Source organism: Nannobrachium achirus (genome assembly GCF_963921795.1).
Source record: "Nannobrachium achirus genome assembly, chromosome: 4".
Lineage (NCBI taxonomy): Eukaryota > Metazoa > Chordata > Actinopteri > Myctophiformes > Myctophidae > Nannobrachium > Nannobrachium achirus.
In genome coordinates, this window is record NC_137813.1 from 23,210,295 (window position 1) to 23,230,944 (window position 20,650).

The following is a 20,650-nucleotide window of genomic DNA, read 5'->3' on the forward strand; positions in this document are numbered from 1 at the left end:
GACGAGTCCCGATGAAGCCGGTAGATTTGACATACCTAATGGCCTGCCACCAAGGAGTAGTGGTATCTGGGAAGAAAGAAGATGGAAGAAAGTCAGACAAGTCTGGTTGGCAACCACACTAATGATTGATTGATTACATTTATCTTACTGCGTGAGATGAGATTTGAGAGTGTTCCACCATGACCTACCATGTAGGTTTGATCTGCTGGGGCTGTAGGCTATTCAATACTTTCTATTGAATGGCTATTAGTCAACTAGAGCCATCTAGTGGTGATCTAAAATGTGAAACAGCCATTGCCAAAACAAAAACACATGTGAACAGAATCAATCACTAAGCTGCTCCTGAGTCCTGCCATTAAGGGAAGATAAAAAGGCACATGTATTCCACTATTCCATTAGTTGACATACATTTTCAGAGCCATTCCTTTACTTTGTCTCTTACCCTTATTCCTGTATTTACTCAACTAGATGTAGTTGTACACAACATCAACAATGAGTTCAATAAGTCTCACACACCCACTAAGCATTGTGTTCATCATGTTAGTCTTCGTTAGATAGTTTAGCCTGCTGAAAGTATGTTTTCCACCTCCAAATGTCCTTTCCTTCAAAAACGGTTTCATCATATTCTTCTTGTACTGTAGCCCCATATAGAACCTCACCCGTCGCTGCACAACAGTATGCAGCGACGGGTGAGGTTCTATATGGGGCTACTTGTACTGAAGTGATCGAGTCAAGAACACAGATGGCCAGAGAAAAGCATAGAGAAAAGTAGCAGAAGCAGAGAGAGACTTGTGTCCCAACAACTAATCCGTTGCCATGTCAACGCTCTACGGAAAATCGCACGGACAGTTCAAAAAGCAAAGTCAAAGAACCTAATATTACTGGAGGCGGCCATAGTCCAGTCTGACGTGGAAAGTCGAAGCTCAACAAAATATTGTCCAAAAACAAAGGCTTGAGATTGGAAAGCATCTGTCCGCTCTGCGAGCCGCTGGTCATAAGCGGACAAAACAAGATGAGTCTGGACAAAGCAGAGCTATGCGACTCACTGCTAAACTGGGTAAGTTTGACGTGGCTATAAGCTAGCAAGGCTAGCTGGCTATTACAGTGACTGCAGATGTCAGCAGACATGGTGGGGAAACACCATAAAATAACGTGTTAAGAAGATGTATTAAATAACCAGATTAACTTAAAATATTGAATATGCACCTGTAACTTGAGACTAGTTGCGTGTGAAGTTGACTGTCATTAAGCCTGGGTAGTTATAGTTAGCTAACAGTGCATGAAAGTTTGCCTTTCTTGAGTTTGTTTTTCTTATCTCTGTACCAGAACTCGCTGAAATATCTGTATTTGTCAGCACATACAAACACAACACAGTTCCCCTCAAGTGGAGTGACTTCTAATGCAATATTATCATCACTTATGCAATAGTTTACTTTGTCCGACATACCTCGAGTTCAGACCAGATCCACCTGTTTGCAATGAGCACTGAATAAATTACGTAACTGTAAACAGCTGTTCAATGCGTATTATTATTCAGTGGTCGGTCGGAGAAAACTATACTCACATTTTGTACTTGATTAAAAGTATCAATACTGCAATGTGTACTCGTTACAAGTAGTCTGGTATAGTAAAAGTACAAAAGTATTCGTATCAAAATCTACTTAATGTACAAAAGTAGAAAGTACTCATTGTAAAGAATGTCCCACGATTATTGCAGCATCTGAAAAATACTGACCACCTAAACCATTTAAAATCATTTGACTTTGACTGCTTGGAAACTGCTGTTTAGTCATTAAGAAGATTGGAAGAGATTTTGTCCAAAGCCCTTCAATTGACTTATCATGTTAACTTCTAACCTTAGGATTATGTGCTTTCCCTACCACAGGCGACTAATCACCTTTTGATGATTAAAGCTCTTTGTTTTGTAGCTTTTAACCTTTTTTTTTTATGTAAGACTAATTCCAATTTACTGCAGTGCTCTGAGGGACTGTGGTTGCATATCATTATAAACACTATGTCTATAGGTAACTAGCTGTCCTGGGTTTCAGTGTACAACTAAACTAAGCTGTCATATACTGTATAACAGGGGTCTTCAACGTTTTCAGGCCAAGGACCCCTTAGTTGAAAGACAGATGAAGCAGGGACCCCCACAACCTTTTCATAGATTCCATATAGTTTCATTGTTTGACAGCACAAGTGTATTTTGGATTCATGTCAATTTGTGTTTTCAGATATTTAACCACTTGAACCGTCAATACTTAAACTTGACCTTTAACTCTATACCTGCTCTTTTTCCCCTCTACACCAAACCTCTTTTCCAAAAATAGCCGATCTACAAGCTCAGCGCCTCGCAGTGCGAGGCGTTGTAAGCTTGTAGATCTGCTATTTTTGGCTAAAGTTCTCAGAATAAGGACATTAGGATTCAAGTGTTTAATATAAAAAAGGAGAAAAAAAGTTTCTATCACACAAAGATTTGGAGGACCCCCTATAGTAACTCTGAGGACCCCCTAGGGGTCCCGGACCCCCTGTTGAAGAGCCCTGCTGTATAATCTATAGGCCTAATGGGGTTCAAATCTTCTTCTCCATCCAGCTGCAAACGTTCCAGGTGCCTTCCTGTACTAGCAAGTATGATCTAACCAGTGGAGTGGCTGTTGCACATGTTCTACACAGAATGTAAGAGAAATATGATGTTTGTTAAAAAGTGAATTATTGTATCATTGTGTTGGTGCTTGAATTGTCCAGAGCAAAGCCTCAAAGTCAAAACACAGGCCTACAGTGAACGAGCAGTTGCATCAATTGAACCGTACCAAGTATGTTTGCTGTAATTTGGTTATCTATTGGATTTGGAAGTTTGAATGACACAGTAGTATTATCTATGCAAAAAAATAAAAAAAAGAATCTGGAAAGAATTGATTTGTGAATGATTTGTGTGCTTTGCATTTATAATCCTCACATTTGAATGGATTGGCCCGCTGTACTTAAAGCCTTGAACCGCTTTAGGTGAATTTGTGCAAATGGACACCATGTTATGCAAATATCCATTTTGCGCCTTGATGACCTTTATACTCTCAGTACACTTATCTGAATGAGAATTGACACTGCCTGTTTTGATGGAAACAAAATGTTCTTTTATCTGAAGGTCATTTTAGTTGGGAGTAACGGTCAAGTAAAGTACAACTCAAGTACGAGTTGAGTAAATGTGCTTAGTTACTTTACACCACTGCTGCTGTATTAGCCTGCCGTAACCAGACTATATACTCATGCAGTTAACTACTGTAACTTAATTAACTGCAGTATATCATCATCCCCACCACCTTGTTTTAACATGGGTGGATTGTTTTAGCTTAGCACAGCTAAACAATCCGCCCATGTAAACACACGGTGGGGATGTATACTGCAGTTAGTTTAAGCTAGTATATAGTATAGTATATAGTATATAGTCTGGCTATGCCAGGCTAGGCTGTGCTACTGTAGGCTACTGCTGTATCACCCTGTATCCCCCGTGAGTCCTATATCTACTGTAGATGTCCAGAGATGTGTCTCATCCTCTTCATGAGTCCTATATCTACTGTAGATGTCCAGAGATGTGTCTCATCCTCTTCATCAGTCCTATATCTACTGTAGTTGTCCAGAGATGTGTCTCATCCTCTTCATCAGTCCTATATCTACTGTAGTTGTCCAGAGATGTGTCTCATCCTCTTCATGAGTCCTATATCTACTGTAGTTGTCCAGAGATGTGTCTCATCCTCTTCATGAGTCCTATATCTACTGTAGATGTCCAGAGATGTGTCTCATCCTCTTCATGAGTCCTATATCTACTGTAGTTGTCCAGAGATGTGTCTCATCCTCTTCATCAGTGCTGTTTCCTGTGCCCTCATTAACAGAGACCCCTCCTGGTTTAATAAGGCATGGCTGGGAATGATCAAGGAGGAGAGCGGGGCCAACTGGCGCCTCAAGGTAATCCGTGAACCGGTGGGATAGGATATGACCGAGTAGTCGCTACTCGCTACGGCAACCTGGAGTGACGATGTATCACAGCTAATGACTTTTTTTGTCCTGTGTGAAACTTTATTGTCACGTTTATAATAATGCAATTAAATACTTACTTGTGCTCTTAACACAAAGGACACACCATAGTGTACCAGTGTACACCATGCACTTGTACTCTACATTATATACACTGTGTACAGTACATGATAACATAACGTATTGTACTGCAACACTGTGCAGACTACCTACAGATAAACTGTTAGTGAGATGGGTGTGCGTGATTTGGTGCTCCGGTAGAATTTGTTTAGATGGTGATGGAGCCCTGGATCGCTATTTTGGGCTAATTAAAACAAAAGAATAATCTTCAAATATCTTGGAATGTTTAAATCTACAATCTCTGAGCTTGTAGAATAGATAATTTATTTTCTTCCTATTTGTATTATGACAAAGTCTATAGGACTTAAGTGATCATTTACTTTTGCAGCAAGGGGTGAACATATTATGTACTGTACTAATGGACATGACTCATTTCAGGTCAGCAACTTGAAGAAGATTCTTCAGAGCATGCTGGAGTATTACCATGATGTAAGAAGATTAGAATATCTCATATTTCTACTGTTGGGATTTCCCTAAACCCCCTATTCCTTTCCTTTTGTACTGACTGCTTTTAATCTAGTCCCGGCACCCAGTGTCCTAATGTCTCCCCTGTCTTCCTCTTGTCACTGATAGGTGCTCGGTCACCAGGTATCGGATGAGCACCTACCAGACGTGAACCTGATTGGCGAGATGGGAGATGTAACGGAGCTGGGAAAACTGGTCCAGTTGGTGCTGGGCTGCGCTGTCAGCTGTGAAAAGAAGCAAGGTGCTTGGAGGACAAGGCCTGTCAGGCCCTTAAAGGAGTAGTTTACCCCAAAAAACCTATTTTCTATCAATTACACACCCCATGAAGCCTTGAATTCATGGAGAGTTTTTAGTTTTTGTCGCATTCCTAAGCCAATAATTTGATGACCCACGGTCAGTGGCTCTCATCCATCTGAAATTATTTTCTGCCAAGGACCCCCTATAAGAAGATTTGTGTTAAAAATGATTTAAATTATTCAAAAAATGTTCACAATTCTTTAGATTTGTCGGAAATATCCATACAAAACTGATTTTGATGGCATATTAACAATAGCGTCACATTTATTTTCCTGAGGATATACTGTATACCATGGGTGGAACATGGACAGAGACTTTAAATTCCTTTAACCCATTAACACTAGAAAGCATCCTTTGCGTTGGCTATTCAAAAAAATATCAGATATACAAGCTCACGGCATGTCACTTCATGCCGTGCGGCGAGCTAGTACATCTGCTATTTCTTATTTCTTTTTTACTGGTAAGTGAGAACTACTTATTTAGAAGGCATTTGTAGAATCTGCCTCAGGTCTTAATGGGTTAAAGTCTCTGTCCAGCAAGAGGCAGCCATCCGTGGGATTAAGATGGGGCGCATTACCTCCTAACCTCTAAAATCATATGACTAGTGGGAAAGTTTCATACTGTATGTGAAACAGCCTAGTTATCGTGTTCAACAAAATACACACAGCCAATCAAGAGTAGAGCCCTGTTTATTGATTACATGGATTTGTACAATCCTATTTGAATTTTGTATCGATAATGCGATGAAATTATATTCAGACACAGTAAGCAAGCAGTTTATCAGGAAAAGGCACTGGCAGCCTCACTGGTGAATCTCTTTCTATTAAATGTGGGTTTGGCTGTATCCTAACCGCTCTCTATTGTCCTCTATTCCACACAGAGCAAATCCAGCAGATAATGACTCTGGAGGAATCCGTCCAGCACGTCGTCATGACAGCAATTCAGGAGGTGAATGAGCCTCTTTCCATTATACTCTCTCTGTCTCTCTCTCTGTCACGCTTTTTGTCACGGTTATATTCAAAAGAAATCATATCCGGATAAGCACAGGGACAAGTTCTAGTGTCTCTGCTCTCTGTGTCTGGCAAACAATATTCTTCAGTGCTTATGCTCATAAACATGCAATAGATCACCTATTGTCTGACAGTAACACTGATCGCGTGATCCTGGTTTTGTGTGTGTGTTGCCATTACAGCTCTTAACCAAAGAGCCTTCGTCCGAACCAGGAAGTCCAGAGACCTACGGGGACTTCGACTACCAGGTGAATCCTGCTCTCTTTTTCCACCCGGTTATTTTTCTCAACACAACAATTTTGTAGCCCTCCGGTGTACACCGCTCGGCATATCACTTACACCTGTCTTTTGTTGGTCTCCGTCTCCTCCTTTCACTGCTGTTCACTCCCTCCTTGCCATGCCTACTGTGACACCTCCACTGTCTCTGTCATGTCACTTCTGCAGTCCAGGAAATATTACTTCCTTAGTGAGGAGGCTGGTGAGAAGGAAGACATGAGCCAGCGCTGTCGAGACCTTGAGCATCAGGTAAGCACAGGGAATGTCAAACATGCTTTGGGAATAATAATGACATCAGCCACTTGTTGTCCACAGTGCTTCAAATAGTTTAGAGGCCTAGTTTTGTTGTAGTGTCTCTGCTTGCCAGGTAATGTCTGTGTGTTTGCCTGCAGGACTGCTCTGGCCCATATTGCTTAGCTTTGCTGAGATGGGTTTGTTTTGCTATGACAGTTTGTTGTGTAAACCTTGCTTATTTTTGTGCCCTGACTGATAAGGTAGTTTATTGATAGTTTTCTAACATCATGATGACATTGAACTCATTCGATGACATTGATTTGACTCACTTCTCTTGGGAGCATGGGGTCACTACACATGAGTCACCAAAAAATAAACATCAATATTGCTCTCAACCCACCTGTTTGTTCTTTCACCTGGAGCACATGTTGAAAATGAGCAACTTGTGTTGTTTTTGTAATGCGATTAACTTGGACTGGTGCTAAAGCATGCAATCTGTCCTTAAAGTTCAGTGAAGGGTATTGCTGTACTCAAACAGGAGAGATGGCCTGCTGGTAAGTATACTCCCCCTCTTTGTAATATGAATGACAGCTTGCCTAACTGCAACCCCACATGTGACTGCAACATGTATCGAAGCCCATCCACAATCACAGGGCTCACTCAACATCCTCCTAAGCCAGGGGTCTTCAACGTTTACAGGCCAAGGACCCCTTAGTTGAGAGAGAGATGAAGCAGGGACCCCCACAATCTTTTCATAGATTCCATATAGTTTCATCGTTTGACAGCACAATCATCAGTATTTTTGGATTCATGTCAATTTGTGTGTTTTTGTTCAGATATTTAACCACTTGAGCCGTCATTACCTAGTCTGCTCTTTTTCCCCTCTACACCTAACCTCTTTGCCGAAAATAGCCGATCTACAAGTTCACAGTGAGCTTGTAGATCTGCTATCTTTGGCTACAGTTCTCAGAATATGGACACTAGGGTTCAAGTTGTTAATACAAAAAGGATTGGAAGATTTGGAGGACGCCCTGTAGTAACTCTGAGGACCCCCTAGGGGCCCTGGACCCCCTGTTGAAGACCCCTGTCCTAAGCATCAGTGTTGTAACTGTCCATCTAAATATCTCCACCTCAGTCAGTTCAGCCTATGTCATCCACCTACTGTACATTCATAATAGAATGTTCTGCAAGTCAACCAATAGTAACTTTAACCAGTGTCATCGGGGATCCTACTGTACAGTATGTGTTACTCCCATCTACAGTATGCTGCATTGGCATCGTCCTGACCTCGGGGGGAATGCTAACAACTGTGCCATTGACAACGTTCCATCTGCCTGAGACCACAGCATACCAGCTGACTAACCAGCTTACAATTTGCGCAAGCATCTGATGCATGTATTTCTAAATGCGTCTTGTACAAAGCACTGCATTTGTCGCTGTATGTTTCTCTGTCTCTCCTCCTGTGAATGTGACCTGTTGTTCAGCACTTTTCTGTAGGACGCGTGAGTTTACTTTTTGCCTGACCACGTTCAGTGTTCTGAGGAAATGTGCGAGTCTCTTCGTCAACACAGAACTTTATTTTTTCCAATCTCGAGGATCTGTTTGTTCTTCAACTGCACCTTGCCTTGTCTTTCTTTCTCTTTTTGTGCCACTCAGTGGTGTGTGTTTGTCGTTTCCTAGCTGGGAAACCTGCCTCCACCCCTCACCACATGCGTTACACCTCTCTCACCCGGTCTTCCTCTCCTTCTGTGGCTTCTTGTCGTCTTATGTGCTCAGTTGTCACTCGCCCTGGAGGAGAGGTCGTCCCTGCAGGCCGAGACGCGCTCGCTGAAGGACCGACTCGGTCGCTCGGACTCCCTGGAGGGCACCACTGCCATCACAGGCAAGAAACTCTTACTGCTTCAGAGCCAGATGGAGCAACTCCAGGAGGAGAATTACAGGTCATTAATAATGCTTTTTTAGGCTTAACCGTACGTACTTGTCACATGGGGCCCCAGACTGCGTGTTATGTACAGCTCTTTACATTGGGAAATGCATGAGGCAAGATACAAATGGGAAATGCATGAGGCAAGATACAAATGTAGATTAAGTGTGGGTAAATGCTAAAGGATAAGGATATACACACTTTCAATGACTCAGTTTACATAGACTTGACATATATATATATTTTTTGGTACTGTGTCCTTTTCACTTAACCTGACTTGCGTCAGATGGTGGCAGTAGTGCGTAGGCTACCGCTCTACTTTACCATCTGAGATCTCTCGGGCAGACTCGATGTAAGGGGCGGGCCATTTTTTTTAAATTCTTTAGCAGGTGATTGGATGTGGCCGTCTCTCTGTCACAGTCTGGGAGTGCCAACTCCAACCACTCATATTGGCCTGTCTGCATCCACGTGGTCATCAAACAGACTCTATTGGCTCAGAGCCGCTCAGAGCCCGCCCGTAGCTGCCGCTGATTGGTCCGGCCCGGGGCTTTACGAGCGTTATCAACTCCCACCGAGAGATCTCAGATGGTAAAGTAGAGGGGTAGCCTACGCACTACTGCCACCATCTGACGCAAGTCAGGTTACTTTTCACTACAAACAAGTCTGGAAGTTCACATGATGTAAACTGAATGTGTTTTTCTTTTAGTTTTTATATATATATATATATATATATATATATATATATATATATATATATAATCTCATGGGTGTGAACTGTGAAGCTTATGCCGCAAATTAACTAGTGTTGCGATACAATGCATGTTTTCAGTTCATGGAAATGGAAGTTATGGGGATGTCATTGCAATGCGTTGACGGAGGGGTGTGTTCCTCAGACTGGAGACCAGCAGGGATGATGTGCGGGCACGAGGGGACGTTCTGGACCGTGAGGTGTCTGAGCTTCGTCACCGCAACGAAGAGCTCACCAGCCTCGCCCAGGAAGCCCAGACCCTCAAAGACGAAATGGACATCCTCAGGTGAGTCCAGTCCGAGACCAAAATAGACTTTCCATCTCCAGTTTACTTCACTGTATCTGTGTGAAGTAAGCGGACGCCTTTTTTAGGACAGGGTTACTCAAAGTGGGTGCCGTTATGGCAGTCCAGGGGTGCCTCGGAATATTTTGATAATAGTTGGAATTCATCAATATCACTTCAGTTAAACCACATACCCTCTATGCTTAGTAAAACAGACCTGAGTTGCACTGTGCTTCTTTTTCCATCTACATCAACTCTCTTAACCATAAATAGCAGGTCTATAAGTTCACAACGTGGTGTGTTTGTAGATCGGCTATTTTTGGTGAACATTCCCCCCAGAATGGGGATGCTGGGGTTCAAGTGGTTAAACGTCAAGTATAACGTTATTTTCAGTCTGTTCTAATGGAAACTGATATTCTCAAATATCAAGTTTTCCCCCCTGACATACTGTATCTAGTCCATGGGCCAGACGAGATGTCGGTATCAAAAAGGTGGCAAAGGTTATCATGCATTTTATAAAAGCTCTATATCAGTAGATTATATTTTGGTATGATAACCCTTTCTTAGACCCAGCTAAATTGGTGTTATCAGCCGCTAGAGTTGTTGTCCCATTAACTTTACATTACAGGAAAAAAAAGCTAAAAATGAATCTGCTTTAATTAGCATAAGAGGGGTCCAACTAGGGGGTTTTCATGATGCTGAATCCATTGCAAGCTTCTGTTTTGCACGAAAAACATCCGTGGGGCTAAAACGCCCCCCACAACAGTGTGAAAAGTGATGACTCATCACTAAACCATAGTCTTGTGGGACAGTTTTTAGCCCAATGAATGTTTTTTGTGCAAAACAGATGCTTGCAATGGATTCAGCATCATGAAAACCCCCTAGTTGGACCCCTCTTATGCTAATTAAAGCAGATTCATTTTTAGCTTTTTTTTCCTGTAATGTAAAGTTAATGGGACAACAACTCTAGCGGCTGATAACACCAATTTAGCTGGGTCTAAGAAAGGGTTATCATACCAAAATATAATCTACTGATATAGAGCTTTTATAAAATGCATGATAACCTTTGCCACCTTTTTGATACCGACATCTCGTCTGGCCCATGGACTAATCTAATTATACTTGATTTACATATTTACGTAGCGTAATATGACGTAAGATTCTAAAAAGTAACAGTGTAATTCAGGGGTGCCATGGATGAAAAAAATATTTACGGTTATTTGCAGGGGTGCACTGACTGAGTAAAAAAGGTTTGAGAACCACTGTTTTAGGAGACTAGAAGCAGGTTGGAGTCTATTAATTCCAATAGGGGGTGGGGATTTGCACAGCCTCTCATATTGAGAATGGTGATCTAGTATTATGGTGATCTCAATTACCTTTGCTCACAGATTTATACTGTGTATGATACTGTACGTATCTGAGTGCACAACCTCATCAGAAACATCTCCCCCACTCATTGAATAAGGCTCAGTTCTTCCTTTTTACTGTATAATGAAGGTTCCATGAATAAACGATTAAACGCCTTATTCAATAATGGCAGATCAGCATTCTTGCTCCAAGACACTTGCATAAATGGATAACATCCCACAAAGGAATACTATACTGCCACCATGCCTGTAGCAACAGCTGGGGATTTAACTGTATAATGTGTCCGCCCGTATTTCTGACTTCTCACTCTGTACTGTATGTCACAATGATCCGTGTTGATATGTTGGATATGGATATTGACTTACACCCAGCTTAGCTAATATTCGTTGTTTAAGAAGAGGACAAATCCCGGAGGAGACGTTCTGTTTAACTACCAATGAATGCAACACCTCCCACGCTCTCTTATCAATGTCTCTCCGTGGTCTCTCTCTCTCTCTCCAGGCACTCGTCGGACCGGGTGAGCCGGCTGGAGGCGCTGGTGGAGACGTACAAGCGCAAGCTGGAGGACCTGGGAGACCTACGCAGGCAAGTGCGCCTCCTGGAGGAGCGCAATACGGTGTACATGCAGCGCACGTGTGAGCTGGAGGAGGAGCTACGCAGGGCAAACGCCGTGCGAAGCCAGCTGGACACCTACACGAGACAGGTGGGCGGTTTTTGTACATTTTTGTTGTGTGTTATGTCAACGCCTAATTAAATGGACACGACGGGCTGATAATTCTCTGCCTGAAGTGTCCATATAAGCCATAATGACCAAGCAGCAAGACGTTATAGCACTTATTACCCGGCTAATAAATACAATTAATAATATTAATACCTTTTGCCAATGGAGTTGGACTGGGTTATGTTTTCACCCCATTGTGTTTGGTTGTCTGTTCACAAAATAACTAAAGAATGGCTGGGTAGATATTCATGGAAGTTGGAGTGAGTAGGCAGCCCTGGAGAGGTGATTAAGTTTTGGGTGTCAAAGGTCAAGGTTTGTCTGGCTGCAAAAAGTAGCATAAGGGATTGCTAGATTCCATTGAACTTGGTGAGATCAGTAGACTGCCCGGAAGAAATGTTCACTATTTGTTTAAGAAGGTCAAGCTCACAATCAAGCTAAATTTGGTTCGATTTCCGTGAAAGTTGATCAATAGGCTCAGGCTGTCCCAAGAGATGATTAACTTTTCAATCAATGCCAAAATACATAATATCTCTGTGAATGATATCTTGACAATTGGCAGATGTATGCACTCCACTGCGCAATGCTTCTTGTTGTCTTGTTTGTTATTGCAACCAGTCATTAACTGTATGCATACTCCTCTGAGAAATGCAGTGTGACTTGTGTGTAGAAGTGAAAGAATCAACTTTGTCACTATAGGTTTATATGTAAATAAAGAAGTGGGCATAGAACTGGGTATTTAGCTAGTTGTATTTTATTTAACTAATAATTGGCTTCACTTGCAGGTACACGACCTTCATACCAAGCACTCTGCAGAGGCCATGAAAGCCGAGAAGTGGCAGTTCGAGTACAAGAATATTCTGGACAAGCATAATGCTTTGGTAAAAGAGAAAGAGGTGAGTTGGTCAACTGTGTGACTCACTGATGGGGTAATAGTAAGGGATGCTGAGAGTCAGTAAATATCAAGCACTTCATCAGTATTGGACATCTCTATGGATTTCTGTAGTCCAATATGATAATGGTTTGTTACATTTTGTATTTCTGACATTTATGGAAAATGCTAGCTTTTTGCCTATAGTGCCCAAAATAAGAACCCCATTTTGATACTGGCTAAATGTTTTAACCAGTAGCATGACTACTATGCAAGTACGCAGGGGGAGAACAGCTATTGGAAGAGTCTTTAGTGGAGGTAACGGAAGAGCTGCGCAAAGTTGTGCTGATGCTGTGCAGAATAGATCTGTTTACAAGGAAAACTGTTGTGATTGTTTGAAAAAGCTTCCTGGGGAAATAAATGCAACTTAATCCTGCCCTATAGACACTTTCAGCTGTAGTTCATTACTCCTTCTCGCGAGATGAGAAAAGCTAGGAATGAGGTTACTATACAGTATGCAAGTGTATGTATTTGAAATATCCAACTTTTAACACCGTGAGTAAGATGGAAATGTCAGCTCATTGACAGCCAGCTAAGTGCATCCTAATGTGTGTGTGTGTGTGTGTTTTTTTTTTCTTTCTTTTCCCCAGCGTTTGATCTCTGAGAGAGATACACTTCGAGAGACCAATGATGAACTGAGGTGTGCACAGGTCCAACAGCAGTGTCTTGGTGAAGCAGGTCAGCCACTATGGACAGAAACAACCACATCAGTCACAGCTTGTCTCCTGACTGAACTTTGGCCTCTCACTGACAACTCGTCTCTTTTCCTCTCTGCAGGAACCAAGTGTGATAACCCCGTTACAGCAGGAAATCTAGCAGCAGAGATGATGCCCACGGAGTTCAAGTACGTCTGCCTAGTAATTTGTCAGTGTGTATTCGTGCCTCGTACGTACACAACGGTAAACAGCATGGTGGCATTAGGCATGTCCAATGAGATTTCTCCCTCCGTTGCCTATAATAGACACAAGATGTCGTTGAAATCACTCACCCACTCCTGGCCTATATATTCATTTATTCTGTAGTCTGTGTGACAAATTGCTTAGATGTGATGGCACTGGCGCTGCAGATTATATTTAGAACGAGAATGCGCAATTGGCTCCGAAAATAGAGACAAATGGCGCTGCTATGTTTTTGGCCCTGGAGAAGGGAGGAGGGAGGGGGGAGGGGGCTCAACACAACGTAGACCTCTTGCCTTTTGGCCGCAGATCTACAATCTCAATATTTCGACGTCCAATTAAGGCTTAGGGTTAGGTTTAGGCATAGTTTTACCGAGGTTAGGGTTAAGCATAGTATCATTCACCAGGTTAACATTCACCAGGTTAGCAACGCTACGCTCTCATCTACAAGCTCGCAATAGTTAAAGCATAAAATAATGGTTAAGTGGTTAAAATCTAGAGTGACACGGATGCAGGTCTAAATGGGTTTACATTTCAAATGTTTCCTCTCTTCTTCTCATCCACAGGGAGACGGTGGTGCGACTGCAGAGTGAGAACAAAATGCTGTGTGTCCAGGAGGTGACCTACCGAGAGAGGCTGGCCCAGGCGCAGGTCCAGCTGGAGGAAGCCCAGCGGAACGAGAACACACTGGAAACCCAGAACAGGTAGAGAGTGTGCTGCTGCTGCTGCTGGTTGTTAGGATGGGTACCGTTGTTTAATTATCACAGGGGTCTTCAACGTTTTCAGGCCAAGGACCCCTTAGTTGAGAGAGAGAGAGAGAGAGAGAGAGATGAAGCAGGGCCCCCCACAACCTTTTCATAGATTCCTATAGTTTCATTGTTTGACAGCACAATCATCAGTGTAGTTTGAATTCATGTCAATTTGTGTGTTCAGATATTTAACCACTTGAACCGTCATTACCTAATAAACTTGACCTTTTACTATGTACTTAGTCTGCTCTTTTTCCCCTCTACACCAAACCTCTTTGCTGAAAATAGCTGATCTACAAGTTCACAACGCCTCGCAGCGCTCAGAATATGGATGTTAGGGTTCAAGTTGTTAATATAAAAAGGATTGGAAGATTTGGAGGACCCCCTGTAGTCACTCTGAGGACTCCCTAGAGGTCCCGGACCCCCTGTTGAAGACCCCTGAATTATCATGTTGGGTGTTGTTGTTGCTTTTTTCTTTTTGTAGGTCAGCACATTGTCGTGTGGGCGCAAGCACGCACGTGTCCCCGAACATCAAGACCTGTTTGTGGCTCGTTAATTTCTCACATTTTGGCTGATGGTAGAAGTGCTCGAGCTTAAATGTCAGCTCACCCTCTGGACTGTGTGTGTGTGTATCTGTGTGTGTGGGCTGCAATGGGAGGACGTACAGCAGAAGGCCAGATTGTCCCTTGGTTTTGTGTGTGTGTTTACAGCACACGCCTGTGGGCATGTGGACACGTGGGTGGACTGTGTACGTGCATGCATGTTGCACACAAGCCCATGGTGTGGGAGGCATTTTGAGCAGCAGAAACGGGAGGAATGAAGAGAGAGAGAGATGGAGACAGTGAAAGAGATGAACATTGCCCTGCAGCAGATGTATGAAGATTATATGACCTCTGCCTCAGTTTCAACAGGATATCTTTCTTTTACCTCTCTTCTATAACCCCCCCACACACCCCTCCATCTACCTTGCACATTGACTTAACTCATCACGTTTTTCCCCGGCTCCCTTCTGTCCGCGTGTATCTGTTATCCTCTGCAATGCACGCACACATTCACAAGCCTGTCTTGTCGTCCAGGTTGAACCAGCAGCAGATGTCGGAGCTGCGAGCGCAGGTGGAGGAGCTCCAGAAGGCTCTGCAGGAGCAGGGCAGCAAGACGGAGGATGTGAGTCGAGGAAGGGAGGGATGAACCGGCTGACCTGAACCCCAAACCCAGGCCTTTAATCACTGGCCACGGTGTTCTCTAAATCAAGCTGGTAGAATATTGCTGGTAGAGATGCTAGGAAATGTTTTAACTGACCTGGTGATCAATGACTCCACGTTGGTGTCACCCATTAGACGATGCAAAGCAAAAACGTTTAGGGCGCTGTGCTTAATATTTTTTGCACTCATGTACAAGTCAGTCATGTACATGGATGCATGGTGTCTTAAGTACTATAGGTGACGTAGGTCAGAAATGTTCTGTGAGGCTTTTGCAATCCTTGAAATTCAAAGGGTTAATAACCCTTAATAACTGATGCTTCTACATACACATTTGGTGCTTATAATGATTAATGAAAAACATTATATATGGAAAATATATATATATTTCAGCTGGCACAGTAAATCCTAGTTGCCATTGTATACATTGAACAGCAGTCCTTTTCGCTCTTGGCCCTCAAGGATTGCAATGCAGCTCTCCTCCTACTCTGGGTGCTCGTGTGTGGGATATATAACCCATGTTTGCTGTGGTGATTCATCGTTAACGCCTGCCCCTCTCTGTCTGTCTGTCTTGTCTGTCTGTCTGTCTGTCTCTCCGCCTGCCCCCCTCCCCCTCCCCACCGGCCGACACTGCCAAAATCAGGCCATCGTAAGTACGGCCCACCCTTAGTGCAACTGGCCTATGATTTGACTCTTGACAGCTTGCGTTTTTGTAGTTGGTGCACGTGCATGCACTTGATTTGATTCAGTACAACGTACTGTATGACACCCATTTTTATGTATTGGTAAATTATTCTCTTTTCCTTCTTTTTTTAGTCGTCCTTATTGAAGAAAAAGCTAGAGGAGCATTTGTAAGTAGTGTCCATCCAGCCTGCTGATATCATTGGTTAAAAAGGACCACCAGTATGATCCATGTTCTCACAATGTTCTCCTTCTGTGGTCCTCCCAGGGAGAAGCTCCACGAGGCCCACTCCGACCTGCAGAAGAAGAGGGAAGTCATCGATGACCTGGAACCCAAAGTGGACGGCAACAGTAAGGAACGCCCAGAGCGCTCTCTGAGCGGCTTCTGTTCACACTACACACATTAAGACCTGAGACCGATTCTAGAAATGTCTTCTAAATCTTTCTAAGGTTTTTGAAAAACATATGTTTCTATGATCAGTGGTTCTCAAACTTTTCCATCCACAAATATTTTGTTCCAGGGACCCCCAGAAAATAATGTAGTCGCTTTGAAACATACCACATGGTGTCAATTCTGCACCAAGGCAAATTTCTGCACAGCTTCTAATAGTCAAGTAGAATAAATTGATACTGATTTGTTGGTCACTTGTCGTCATCCCCTCAACTCTCTCTTTCTTTCTCTTTGTCTGTCGCTCCTCTCAGTGGCAAAGAAGATTGATGAGCTCCAGGAGATCTTGAGGAAGAAGGACGAGGACATGAAGCACATGGAGGAGCGTTACAAGCGCTACATGGAGAAGGCCAAGACGGTGGGTTGATCCGGACTAATCCTGTTTATAGTGCAATTAAATCTTTGTTCCCAACCTAGCTACCTCTTATTCTGAAGGATTCAATTCAACATTGACCAGTAGTAGCAGTTTTATACAACATGTTTTACAATATTTAGATCTCCATCCATGGCAGGTCTGACTAATACCTAGACTTACGTTGACTGAAGGAAGTATAAATCCTTGGACTTAACAAGGATTAATGTACGTCATTGAAGATGTTGTCTTCCCTCTGTGCAGGTGATCAAAACCTTAGACCCCAAACAGCAGCCCCCTAAGCTGAGTCCTGACATTCAGGCCCTGAAGAACCAGCTAACGGAGAGAGAAAGGAGAATCCACCACTTAGAGGTGCAGTACACTGCATGTGTGTTTTTAAAGGAGTACTCAGTCATTTTTCAAGCTTATCTCCAGTTATTTATTGTTAGAGACATGTCTAAATGGGTTAAGTGTGTATAAAATACGACCAGCTTTACTTTGTATCGACCTGTATCACTGCTGGATCGTTCCCTTGCCCAAACCATGCATGCCCAGAATGATTCACTCTAGCTTGTTCTCATACTGTACTTCCTAAAGGTCAAAGTTTTCCTTCAACCCTCTCACTTGGTGGCGTCTGATGTTCACCACAGCTTGTTGTGTTTCTTAAGTAGTGTACTCAAGCTTATAACATGTATACCGATAGGTACATACAAATTACACTCTACTCTGGAACTTTTTAATGCCAGCATCGGGATCACGGGTTGAAAATACAGCCACATATTTCATTCATGACTAGCTTTCACCCCAACTGATAGGGAAAGGCAAAAAATTGAAAAACAGCAGAGTGCTCCTTTAAAAGGTTAGATTGAAGAGTTTTAGTGTTGATATTGCGCACGTGCCTTCATGCATGATATCCTGTTGGTTTGTGTGTGTTTATTCAGCATGACTATGAGAAGAGCAGGGCCAGACATGACCAAGAGGAGAAACTCATCATTAGTGCCTGGTACAACATGGTGAGTGAGTGTGTGTGTATGTATATATTTATATATGGATGTTAACAGCGACACTAGCAAGACCATATATAATAAGCACGCTCTGCACTGGACGAGGCATCTTGCCAGTTGTTTTGACACCTGCCTGCGCATCGCTGCGTTGCAGCATTCTGAACAGGTCTCGTCTCTCTCCACTCCTCGTTTCAGGGAATGGCCCTGCATCAGAAAGTGGCCGGGGAGCGTGTGACCTCCCCCAACCAGGCCATGTCCTTTCTGGCCCAGCAGAGACAGTCCACCAACGCCAGGAGAGGTCTGACACGCCCCCAGCCCAGATAAGACACTCCTTTAAACTGGGGAGGACTGGATGAGACTGTAAAGACAAATAATATGCTGGAAGGGAGAGTTTCTGTCCAACTCCCAATCACCTTGCCTTAATGCCCTTTTTATTTTTAAACCAGAGGAAACCCTCAAATGTTTCCCGCAAATCCTCAAACGTTTCCCACTTCTGCCCCCTGCTGGCTCAACAATAATGAGGTTTGTTTCCTCTGAGAGAACCAGAGGTACTACTGCTGTTTTATAAAACTCCAAGGTTTCCCTTGGAACTAAGAGGAGATGACTTTGTGGAAGGAACTGAAGAGCTTGTAAAGAAGATGAGGTCTCTGTCCTCTCAAACGTCTGGACTTGTGTGTCACTTTTTTTTGTCTTTTTGTATATAGTCTTTTTATGTATTTTATGGTATAGAATGGTTTGACTCAGTGCTTGGGGGTTTCTGTTCCAATACTGCTTGTGTCTTTTTGCTGGAATGACAGAGAAACTGTAACATAACTGTTAAGAAATGAGCCTTGTGAAGCTACACGGATGTAATACCTCTCACATACAGACGGAACAAAGACCCCACAGACGGTAACAATCTCATATTTATTTTTTGAATCCATTTCTTTTGGAGTTTTTCCTTAACTTACTGTTTTTGTTGTTTTTTGGTTTCTCACTGGTTGATGTTTTGCTAATTGAAGGACCTTAAGAATATGGGAAGAAGATGGAGATGAGATGTGTAGTGGCTTTGGTCTTGTTTCCGTTTGATTCACTTGAATCTCTCATTCAAACCTTAATTTTTCACTCAAGTTATCATTTACACTGCATTCACCAAAGCACTTTACTGTACAAACAGTGGTTCTGTTTCAGTGCCTCACAGAAAGACCTCAGAATATCCCCCTCGATACGCTGAAATAACAATTAGTACTTATAAAGAACGCAATTCTGTTTGGAAATGAGTTAACTTTAACCCCCACCCGCCCCTCACCACATGAATTTATCTTTTCGGAGATATGGTGACTGGTGAGTGAAATAAACCAATATGGAAAATTGTGTCCAATTTTTCCATATACACAGAGACTTTACCAGCAATGTCTCTCAGAGAAATAATGATGAAATATCAGATGTCTATGAATTTAATACTTTTATTTTATTTTTATTCCTCCCAAAGATTAGAAGCGTTATTTTTTTTTCTCCATAGTTGTGTAGGGCCTAATCGCACTCACCACTTCCTATGCTGTCTGATTTGAATGTATTTAAATATCTACATTACAATCTTTGTTGACAGGCAAGGGCCTTCAGTTTGTTTGTTCTCCATAATAACATGTATTCATTCTCAGCTAAAACTGGAACTTCCCCCAGTGGAAGTAATGAGTGATATTGTATGAACCCAAGCAACAGCTTCTCAGTTAAACTGGAGGAAAATGTTTCCTTTGCAATACACTGGATTAGACCTGGTGCTTGACTTGAACTCTGTTGTCCCTATCTTGGACATGTCATTTATAGGCGACATTTTCAAAATGTCAGTATTTATTTTTCCTGAAAATTGCCAATATACAAGCTCACAACCTGTCGCATCGCAACATGTTCTGAGTTGTAGATCGGCTGTTTTCAGCTATTCACCAAACAACTACTAAGTGTATAGGGCTTAAGTGGATAAAGCCAACTGGGTTTTGATTTGTGATTGTTGGATTGGGAGTGAATCAAGTTTTTACCTGAAATCTAGTATGATTGTGTGATAGACAGCACCTTATGTATAGACACTACTTGTAGCGTATTTTATGATTAATCAGCTGTCCCCTTCTCCAGGTGTGCTATACTGTAGTCTGTGATCTCTGCTGTACCAGAGCTGCTCTCTTGCGACTTGTACTTGACCCCTGTGAATACGTATGTTGTGATCTGTACAAAACTGAAAAACTACAATACATGTACACTTTATTGTTCCAGTCTGCTCTTGTTTGAGTGTTTGTTTGAGAGTAGATGGTTATATTGTTTTTGTTTTTTTTAATCTTTTCACTGTACTTATAATTATTTGCATGGTTTTATGGAGTTTTGATGTTTGTTTCAAGGTTAGAAGTCTTCATGGTTACCGTATATAACATTGTGGTCTTGTAGATTATGGCATACAAAAAGGGGTTTGGAACAAGTTGTAGATTTGTAGTCCTGACTGTTGTTGTCTTTTTGCACTACAAATAAATGGGGACATAAGATAAGTCAGTGTCTGGTCTTATGCTTTAGGACTTCCATATGATTAAAATAATCTCTGATCGACTTTATACCAATGAACTCTGAACCGGTTTGCTATTATGTTTTGTAAAAACACATTTTCCAAGCGTTTAGGAGGATAGAACCCCTGTTTTTGTTTTATATGGATCTCTCTCAATTAAAGCCCCAAAATGTCTTATTATAATATGGGTGTATATGTATATATATATATAAAGAGGGTTTGGAAAATCTGACATTTGTGGTGAAATTTGACCATGTTAAAAGAATATGGACATAATTCTTTACTTTAAAAAATAAAATAAAAATAAAGGCATAGTCAGTATCATGGTGTTACAACCAAGCCTAAAGCCCGTATCAGAGTCGGGTCTGCGGTGGAAGGCTATCCACCGCGGTGT

The 20,650-nt window shown here is 42.3% G+C and overlaps 1 protein-coding gene across 3 annotated transcripts in view; it reads left to right on the forward strand.

The window, feature by feature from the left end:
- Positions 1-894: 894 nt before the first annotated feature.
- The window catches only part of hook2 (hook microtubule-tethering protein 2), a 305,258-nt gene continuing 285,502 nt past the window's right edge, over positions 895-20,650 (forward strand). The window contains exons 1-22 of one of the 3 annotated variants that reach the window (XM_080725110.1): positions 895-1,057; positions 2,591-2,673; positions 3,885-3,957; positions 4,525-4,575; positions 4,720-4,852; positions 5,789-5,856; positions 6,101-6,166; positions 6,363-6,443; positions 8,205-8,368; positions 9,246-9,386; positions 11,253-11,454; positions 12,255-12,365; positions 12,991-13,078; positions 13,178-13,244; positions 13,863-14,000; positions 15,122-15,209; positions 16,061-16,095; positions 16,194-16,276; positions 16,628-16,731; positions 16,990-17,097; positions 17,667-17,738; positions 17,925-20,242. In XM_080725110.1, coding sequence (XP_080581236.1) covers positions 1,013-1,057; positions 2,591-2,673; positions 3,885-3,957; positions 4,525-4,575; positions 4,720-4,852; positions 5,789-5,856; positions 6,101-6,166; positions 6,363-6,443; positions 8,205-8,368; positions 9,246-9,386; positions 11,253-11,454; positions 12,255-12,365; positions 12,991-13,078; positions 13,178-13,244; positions 13,863-14,000; positions 15,122-15,209; positions 16,061-16,095; positions 16,194-16,276; positions 16,628-16,731; positions 16,990-17,097; positions 17,667-17,738; positions 17,925-18,053 — 2,130 coding nt within the window. In that variant the 5' untranslated portion in view covers positions 895-1,012 and the 3' untranslated portion in view covers positions 18,054-20,242. Of the gene's footprint in view, positions 1,058-2,590; positions 2,674-3,884; positions 3,958-4,524; positions 4,576-4,719; positions 4,853-5,788; positions 5,857-6,100; positions 6,167-6,362; positions 6,444-8,204; positions 8,369-9,245; positions 9,387-11,252; positions 11,455-12,254; positions 12,366-12,990; positions 13,245-13,862; positions 14,001-15,121; positions 15,467-16,060; positions 16,096-16,193; positions 16,277-16,627; positions 16,732-16,989; positions 17,098-17,666; positions 17,739-17,924; positions 20,243-20,650 lie in introns of those variants that run through there. The other 2 variants (XM_080725109.1, XR_013962019.1) reach the window with 2 other exon arrangements.